At 39.2% G+C, this 9721-nt stretch overlaps 1 protein-coding gene across 1 annotated transcript; it reads left to right on the top strand.

Moving 5' to 3' along the window:
- The first annotated feature begins 277 nt into the window (after nt 1-277).
- On the top strand, nt 278-1240 carry LOC113837057 (olfactory receptor 6C75-like). Its single transcript, XM_027429387.1, has one exon. The coding sequence runs from the start codon at nt 278-280 to the stop codon at nt 1238-1240; it is 963 nt and encodes a 320-aa protein (XP_027285188.1).
- Nucleotides 1241-9721: the final 8481 nt, after the last annotated feature.

The raw sequence follows: 9721 nt of genomic DNA, 5'->3' as shown, positions 1-9721 counted from the left end.
AGGCAAAGTTCCTCACAATGAACCTGGGCAAGACAACCAGGCGATAGGAGGAAAAGAGTCCCAAGCGCAGGCAAAAGAGCCAGAGAGAGACACACTGATCCCACTGCTAGGAGTCCCACGAAAACATCCAACTAATGGCCATAACATACACAGACGACCTGGCACAGACCCCTGCAGGCCCTGTGCTTAGGGCAAACAACTTTGAAAAGCAGTGGCCACAATTAAATTATTTATTGTTTGGTGATAGCAGATTTTCTTAGCATATCAAGGAGGGTTGATGGCAAAAGAACCAGGACTAAGGATGGAGACAAAGAATGAGACAATGGTCCTGGAGTTTGTGCTGGAGGGGTTCCACGTGGCTCAGCACCTGGGCAAGGTCCTCTTCCTGGTGCATCTGCTGGTGTATCTGGCCTCGGTCACAGGAAACACACTCATCATTGCCATCACCTGGACCCATCCTCACCTGCAGACCCCTATGTACTTCTTCCTCAGAAGTTTCTCCTTCTGTGAGTGCTGTTTCATATCCACCGTAATCCCCAAGCTGCTGTCTATCTTTCTTTTTGGAGACAGAGCAATTCATTTCACGCCTTGTATCATACAAGCTTTTTTCTTTTTGTTTATTGGGTCAACAATCTTCTTCCACATGGCTGCGATGTCCTTGGATCGCTACCTTGCCATTTGCAAGCCTCTGCACTACCCAACCATCATGAACCCCAGGGTCTGTTTCCTTCTGGTTTTCTTCAGCTATGTGCTTTCCTTCATCCTAATAACTGGTGTAATTCTGAAGCTTTCCTGGTTGTCTTACTGTGGCTCCAATGTCATCCCCCATTTCTTCTGTGATCTTGGCTCCTTAATTCATCTCTCTTCTTCAGACACCAAATCTCTTGAAAGAATGGCATTTGGTGTCGCTTTGTTTGTCCTGTTCACATCTGTCATTACAGCTGTATTTGCATACAGCAACATACTAATCTCAATAATGCGTCTTCCATGTGCCAAGGACAGACAGAAAGCTTTCTCCACCTGCTCTTCCCACCTCATTGTCCTCTCTCTAATGTACGGCAGCTGTGTGTTTATCTATGTGAAACCAAAGCAAACAAGTAGGCTAGAATCCAACAGAGAGGCTGCTCTTGTGAACACGGTGGTGACACCGCTTCTGAACCCTGTCATCTACACTCTGCGCAACAAGCAGGTCCACCAGGCTCTGAGGAATGCACTGTCCAGGGTGAACTTACAGAAATAGTATCACTTGCTTCAGAAGGTGAGTCTTCTTGGTCATTGAAGCTCCCTCACAGTGGAAACCTTCTCTATAAAATGTCTGTATGGTAATCTATGGTAATCTCACTAGATCCTTGCTCTCTTATCTTTACAATTTGAAAGCAAAAAAAAAAAAATTGTTCAGCACATTCTCCCAAAAATACCATCTGTCATTTCTACTCAGTGGCCTTTTATTCATTCAACCCAGATAGTGTTTATGGAGAATTCCTATCTGTGAACCATATGTCTGCAGGTTCCATAGATTGTATGCAAATGTTATGTCACTTTACATATGGGTTTTGAACATCTATGGATTTTGCTACTCATGAGGTTCCTGGAAATGCTTCTAAAAGACTCATACTAAGTTGTTAAACTAAATTTAAGTTACCAGTCAGATTCAATATTTGATGTGTATGATACATTATTTTGCTTGAATTTTCTGATATTTAAGGACAAATATATAAAATTTCTTCTTTACCACTTTATTTACTGAAGCCAACCTATAAAACCTCAGAAACAAATTGGGTTTGAAACAAATCAATAATAAGCGTATTTATTTCTCTCTTTGGATCCATTTATTTTAGAGACATTAATAGTTTAGTGTAGCTCTGGGTGCTTGATATACATACTTTAAATTTACCATCATCCAGATGTGGTACATATTATTAATATTTTGCTTTAATGGATCCTCGAAACAAAAAATACAAAACCTCTTAGTATTGAATCTTTTTTTTCTTAGAATTTAGATTGCAAAGCCCTGTAGCAATTAGGTTGCTAGCAGACGGCCCCATACCTTTTCTATCTTCTCATGTAAGAAATTTCTGCTAATGTAATTTTAAGTGTCTGCCAGTAATGTTTTGGGTTAAGTCAAATTCTGGCTGCCATTTTAGGAGAGCTCACAATCATAAAAGTTTAGTACATATACACACACATGAATTAATAATAAAATGTATTAACATCAAGTCAGTCATAGTTCTTAGATTCCCTGAAGAAGTAGCTTGTAGTAAATCTAGGGCAAATTAGACTTCATTACCCTTATGCATGGTGTGTATTCGGTGTGTGTGTGTGTGTGTGTGTGTGTGTGTGTGTGTGTGTGTGTGTGTATTACTTAAGTGTACATTTCCTTTTCTGGATATTTAAAATTATTATTAATTAATTTAAGGCATATTAAATATTAATTACTTTAATGCACAATCTGATAAAAAAGCTTCAGACTTTCAAAGACTGTAGAGTTGATTATAAGATTTCCTGAGACATCTGCTAAGAGACATACCTTTCTGTGTCTTTTCTGTCTACAAAAAAACATTCAGATATTTCTGGATCAAAAACAACAGCAAAGAATTCGTAGGATCACTGACAGTGTGCACTGTCATCTGTAAATATCAGAAATCTGATGTACATTCTAATAGTCTTACATCCCAGGTGGAAGAGTGACCATCGTACCCCACAGAAGAGTCAGTCATTCGCTCAGGGACTTTGCACTCAGTTTCCTGTGTGCATTTGTTATTAAAAAGATGCTGTCTTCACAGGGTATCTACCAGACACCTGCACTGGACTCTCTCTGGGACATGGAAGTCACAATGAATTACATACTTCTTTATTTTGTTTTGGGAAATGGTGAATAGAATTCTGGCTATTATTTCAGTGAGCAAAACGTGGTCCCCAGAGGAAAGCTTTCCATAAATTGCCATGGAAAAAAGGATGAACCTTGAAAGTGATTAAATGTTGGGCTGATAAGATGGCTTAGTTGATAGAGCTGCTTGCTGCCAAGCCCGATGGCCATAGTTTGACCTTCTAAACCATTGGTGATGCCCTCTGACCCCATACATGTGTTGTGATATTTGTGACTCCCACTAAATAAATAAATGTAATAAAAATAAAAAATGCTTTTTAAAATTCAACTTTTAGGGATCTTATGAGGTAGCTCAGTAGGTAAAGGCACTTGCCATCAAGACTGATGACCTGAGTTTGTTCCCTGGAACCCACCTGGTGGAAGGAGAGAATTGATTCCTGCAGATTGACCTTTGGCATACTCCTTGTGGCATGTATGTGTTCCTCTCTCTCTCTCTCTCTCTCTCTCTCTCTCTCTCTCTCTCTCTCTCTCTCTCTCTCTCTCTCACACACACACACACACACACACACACACACACACAGAGGCACACACTAGTGAGTAAATAAATGAAAAAACTAAACTTTTAGTTTCAGGGTAATTATAGATTCATATTCACTCTTAACTAATACTAAGTGGCTCCTTGATCTCTTGACCGAATTTTCTCCAAAGGTAACATTTGAAACATATCTAATATATTATATATGTATGATATTACATAATGAGGCCAAGGCACTCACACTGAAGAGGTCAAATTAAGGCCATTTTTGTCATCACCAGGATGCCCCCTTTGGTCTCACAGAGTCATGCTTACTTTTCTCCTGACACAATTACTTTTCAGGTCTCCATTTCAGAAGCTTTTTACTTTAACAAATATATCTACATATCCATATATGTGTATATATGTTTATGTATATGATAAGTATATGTGTATATATGTAATTATATAGGATGAAACCTTTGGTTTTTTTTTCATTTTTCATAATTACCTGAAGATTCATTTAAGATATTGTATTTATTAATAGATCATCCATTTTATTGTTGAGTATTGTTTCATGGTATGTATACGTGGTATGTTTTATGTATACATACATATGCATATATGTGTGTATCTATATCACATTTTATATGATAGTCTACAGTACATGTTGCCTATTTTCAATTTTCAGCTACCACATTCTCTAAAGATTTGAGCACATGTTTATGTATAATGTAAGTTTTTATTTCTCTGTAATAAATTCATAAAATGGAATTGTTGGTTGTATTTTAGTGTGTATTGCATTTTTATGACAAACTGATATTCTGTATTCCCAAGTGGTATTCTATTTTGCATTCTTAACAGCCATCAATGAACAACTCGGTTTCTTCTTTTGTATGCTTGCTGACTTTTGGCATTACGAACTGTCTTAAATTACTACCAGATATTAAGATTCTATTTCTATTAAGAACTGTAGTAAGGGTTTGCTGCTCTCCTAACCGTTAGTGTTGAAAGGCAAGCCGGTTGGGGGCTTTCAGCTGCCCACACTCATTTCTGCCCCATCCCTAGCTTCCAGTACTCCAGTACACACGGGTAAGGGATCCCTGGACCCCCTGACTCCAGCATAAGCTTCTGCCTCCCTTCCATCTCTTGGCACAGACAGGTTGCCTCTTCCCTTCCTCCACACCTCCAATCTCCATAGCCATAGGCTTAGCTCTATATCTGCTACCCAAGGTGTGTTCACCAGACACATTTGCTTGGTGTCTTAGTGAGGGTTTCTATTATGATAAAACACCATGACCAAAAGCAACTTAGGGAGGGAAGCCGCCCCTTTTATATTAAACTGTATTTTCTACTCTCTACCTCATATATAAGTACGGTTTTTTCTTTTTATTAAAATAGATTTCTCATATAATGTTTTCCTCTCCCTCTACTCCTCCCTGTTTCTCCAACCTCTCCTGCCATCCGTGCCCACGCTCTTTTTATCTCTCATTAGAAAACAAACAGGCTGCTAGGGGATAATAATAGAAAAAATAATATAAAATAAAACAGACCACATCAGAATGGGGAAAAAACCCTAAATGAACAGAAGGAAAAGAGCCCAAGAAAAGGCACAAGAAACAGATATAAACACAGAGACCCACCCACTCATTCCTATGCTCAGGACAACCATAAAAACACCTGGAGAGTATGAAAAGAGAAAAAAAGGTAAAAGTAAAAATAAAAAAGATAAATGAAGAAAATAAAACATGAGTCAAGGAAATCCAAAGATGCCACTGAATTTGTTTTCTGTTGGCCATCTACTTCGGGGAATGACCCTTGTTCCCAGTGAGATTCCCCTGAGAAAACTAAAGTTTCATTTGCAAGTAGTTTTCAGTTGGAGATAGGTTTGGGTTAGGGTTGGAGACATGTGTCCACTTCTTTTCGATCTAGGACCTCAACTGATGCAGACCCATGCATGCCCTGTTCATGTTGCCGCATTCTTTGTGAGTTCAAACATGTGTCTGTCATGCTGTGTCTACAGGCCCTATTATTTGATGCCCTCCTGTAGTGATATATTATTTATGATTTATTAAAGCTTGCCTGAGGATTCAGAAAGCAAAACCAGCCACAAGCCATAGAAGTCAGGGAATCGAGATACACCCCCTTAATTCCAACATCCGTAGATCCAGGCACACACTTTTAATCCCAGAACTCAGGAGATGGATCACTGAGTTCAAGGCCACCCTGACTTACACGAGAGTGAAGAGTAACAGAACTCCTGCCTTTAATCCCAGCACTAGGGAGGTGGAGACAGGGGTGATGTGGCTGGGAGGAGAGAGGTGTATAAGGAAAAGCAGAGTCAGAGAGAATTAGTTTCTAGCCATGTTGAGAACATAGTAGTCTGGGTGAATTTGAGGAATAGTCAAGTTGGGAGCAGTTTAAGGATCGCCCCTTTTGTCTGAACTGAGGAAGAGGTAAGAGCTAATGGCTGGTTACTTTGCTTCTCTGATCTTCAGCTTGAAGCTTGAACCCCAATATCTATCTCTGGGTATTTTATTTATCGTGTTACATCCTCCATCCCCTCTGGCTCTTACACTCTTTTTGCCTCCATTCTTTCACATTCCCTGAGCACTGAGTGGAGGGATTTGATGGAGACATCCCATTTAGGGTTGGGTGTTCCAAGGTCTCTCACTCTGCATATTGTCTGGCTGTGGGTCTCCATATCTGTTCCCATCTGCTGCAGGAGGAAGATTCTCTGGTGCTGGATTGTAGTGATATTTTGTTTATGATCTAAGAAATAACGCTTGCCTGAGAATCAACTCAGAGCTAGCCACAGAGGCCAGGCAGTGGTGGTACACACCTTTAATCCCAGCATTCAGAAGATAGAGGCAGATGAATCTGTGCTAGTTCAAGGCCACCATGGACTACACAAAGTTGATCCAGTCTAAAAGAGAAACAGAGCTCACACAAAGGTGATCCCAGCACTTGGGATCCCATGCCTTTAATTCCAGCAATAGGGATGTGGATACAGAATTGATATGCCTGGGTGGAGAGAGGAGTATAAGGCAGGAGGAGGATCTGCAGTCTGTGGCAGTCAGTCTGAGGAAGCAGTCTGAGGACAGGATCGCCCGGTTGATCTGAGCATTGGTAGAGGTAAGAACTCTCTAGTGCCTGGCCTCTCTGCTTCTCTGATCTTTCAGCTTTCACCCCCTGATAGTTGACTGAGTTTTAACTATTAATACCAATTAGAATTCATGCTACAATGGCTGGGCAAGGCACAGAATGTCATTAGAAGTCATTTTATTGCTACGCTCATGTTTCTTTAGAATAGTGGTATTTGGTTTTATCCTTGGTTCCCTGGGCTATCTAGTCTAAGGCTTTTGGCCACCCAAGCAGTGTCCAGTATAGGTTCCATCTCATGGAGTGGGCCTTAAATCAAGTTAGATATTGGCTGGTTACTCCCACAAGCTTTGCACCGGTGCACTAGTGTGTCTTGCAGGCAGGACACCATTTGTATATAGAAGAGTTTGTAGCCAGGCTGGTGTTTATGTTTCTCTTTTGGTAGCATAGAGAGTACCTTCTGCTACCAAGGACACTAGCCAGTAGTAGTGAAGGCTCCAGATAGACTCATACTTGACTACCCTGTGTCCGATGAGTTGTGCAGGTGTTGTCTTCATTAATAGGACCTTGCTGTCAGTTTGTGCAGAGCGACTTACATATAGGCTTGGCCAAAGCTTGGGTTGTTTGGGGGTTTTCATGGGACCCCTTTGGCCAAAAACTCAATTAGTTGTAATACTTTCCTGGTACTGGAAGCTTCATTTGGTGATAAGAGATGTCCATTTGGGGCTCTCTCTCCCCCATTATTTGGTAATTTCATTATTTGGTAAATTCATTTATGAATTTGGCAAATTCATTACTGGGTTTTGCTTCCATATCATCCCCCCAAAGGCCCTTAATCTTTGCTGTCTCTCCCTGTATTTCTTCTATCCCCCTTCCTTCCCATTCTTTACTTGATCCTTCTGTTCTGGTTCCCACCATCCAATCAATCCATAGCTATCTATTCTATTTCCCTTTTAGGGGGGATCTATCTGTACCCTGCTAGTTTCTTACTCTACCTAACCTCTGTGGTTCTATGTATTGTAGCTTGGCTATCATTAGCTTAACAGCTAATATCCACATATAAATGGATACCTGCAATATTTCTCTTCTGGTTCTGGGTTACCTCATCAGGATGATTTTTCTAGTTCCATCCATTTACCTGTGAATTTTGTGATTTCATTTTCCCTTGTTTGAACGTACCACATTTTCATCATTCATTAATCTGTTGAGGGACATTTAGATTGTTTTCTATTTCTGGCTATTATGAATAAGGTAGCAATGAACATGGTTGAGCAACTGTCACTGTGGTAGGATGAAGCATCCTTTGGATGTGTGCCCAAGAGTGGTTTAGCTAGATCTTGAGGTAGATCAAATTCTCGTCTTTCCATAGTGGCTGTTCAATTTAGCAGTTTCACCAGCAATGGATGAGTGTTCCTTTTACTCCACATCCTTGCCAGCACTATGTTTATGGATTTTTAGCAATTCTGATGGGTGTAAAATGAAATTTCAAAGTAATTTTCATGTGCATTTCCTTGATGACTAAGGATGTTGGAACAATTCTTTAAGTGTTTCTCAGCTATTTGAATGTACTTTTTTTGAGAATTCTCTTTAGATCTGTACCATTTTAATTGTTTTTTAGTATCTAATTTTTGAGTTCTTTATATATTTTGGATATTAGCCCCCTATTATATGTGTAGTTGGTAAAAATCTTTTCCCATTCTCTGGGCTGCCCCTTTGTCTGAATGATGGTGTCTTTTGTCTTGCAGAAACTTCTCAGTTTCATGAGGTCCCATTTATTAATTGTTGTTCTTAGTGCCTACACTAATGTTGTTTGGTTCAGAAATTCTTTTTTCCTGTGACAAGTTTAAGGCTTTCTTTTCTATCAGATTCAATATATCTGGTTTTATGTTGAGGCATTTGATCCATTTGGAGTAGAGTTTTGTGCAGGGTGATAAGCATGGGTCTATTTGCATTCTTCTACCTGTAGCTATTCAGTTTGACCAGCACCATTTGTTGAAGTTGCTGATTTTTTTCTAGTGTGTATTCTGGCTTCTTAGTCAAAACTCAGGTATGCATAGGTGTGTGGATCCATGTCTAGATCCTCAATTAGATTCACTGATAAGCATGTCTGTTTTTCTGTCAATACTAGTTCTGTAGTATGATTTGGGGTGATACCTCTAGCAATTCTTTTATTATTCAGGATTGTTTTAGCTATCCTGGTTTTTTGTTTTTCCGCATGAAGCTGAAACATGTCCCTTCAAGATCTGTGAAGAACTGTGATGGAATTTGAGTCTATAGATTGATTTTGGCAGCATGGCCATTTATACTATATTAATCCTACTGACCCATGAACATGGGAGATCTTTTCATCTCTGATATCTTCTTCAATTTCTTTTATCAATGTCTTAAAGATTTTAATCATATAAGTCTTTCACTTGCATGGGAGATCTTTCCATTTTCTGGTATATTCTTTAATTTCTTTCTTTAAAGACTCAAAGTTCTTACTATATAGGTCTTTCTCATTTTTGGTTAGTGTTACCCCAAGATATTTTATTTTGTTAGTTGCAATTGTAAAGGGTGATGTTTCTCTGATTTCTTTCTCAGCACATTTATCCTCTGTATATAGTAGGGCTATTGATTTTTTTGAGTTGATCTTGTATCCTGCCACTTTGCTGAAGGTGTTTATCAGCTGTAGTAGTTCCCTGGTAGAGTTTTTTGGGTCACCTATATAAACTATCATATCATCTGCAAATAGTGAAAGCTTGACTTCTTCCTTTCCAATTTGTATCCCCTTGATCTCCTTTTGTTGTCTTATTGCTCTAGCTAGGACTTCAAGTACAATATTGAAGAGATATGGAGAGAGTGGACAGCCTTGTCTTGTTCCTGATTTTAGAGGAATAGCCTTGAGTTTCTCTTCATTTAGTTTGATGTTGGCTGTAGGTTTGCTGTATATCATTTTTATCATGTTTAGGTATGTTCCTGTTATTCCTGATCTCTGCAAGATCTTTATCATGAAAGGATGTTGGATTTTGTCAAAGGCTTTTTCAGCATCTAGAAAGATGATTATGTGGTTTTTCTTTTTCAGTTTGTTTATGTGGTAGATTACATTGATGGATTTTTGTATGTTGAACCATCCCTGCATTCCTGGGATAAAGCCAACTTGATAATGGTGGATGATTTCTCTGATGTATTTTTGGATTTGATTTGCCAATATTTTGTTGAATATTTTTGAGTCGATGTTCATGAGGGATATTGGTCTGTAATTCTCTTTTTTGTTTTGTCTTTGTATGTCTTGGGTA

This window comes from Cricetulus griseus, chromosome 8, assembly GCF_003668045.3.
Source record: "Cricetulus griseus strain 17A/GY chromosome 8, alternate assembly CriGri-PICRH-1.0, whole genome shotgun sequence".
Lineage (NCBI taxonomy): Eukaryota > Metazoa > Chordata > Mammalia > Rodentia > Cricetidae > Cricetulus > Cricetulus griseus.
This window is presented reverse-complemented; position numbering and strand designations above follow the sequence as displayed.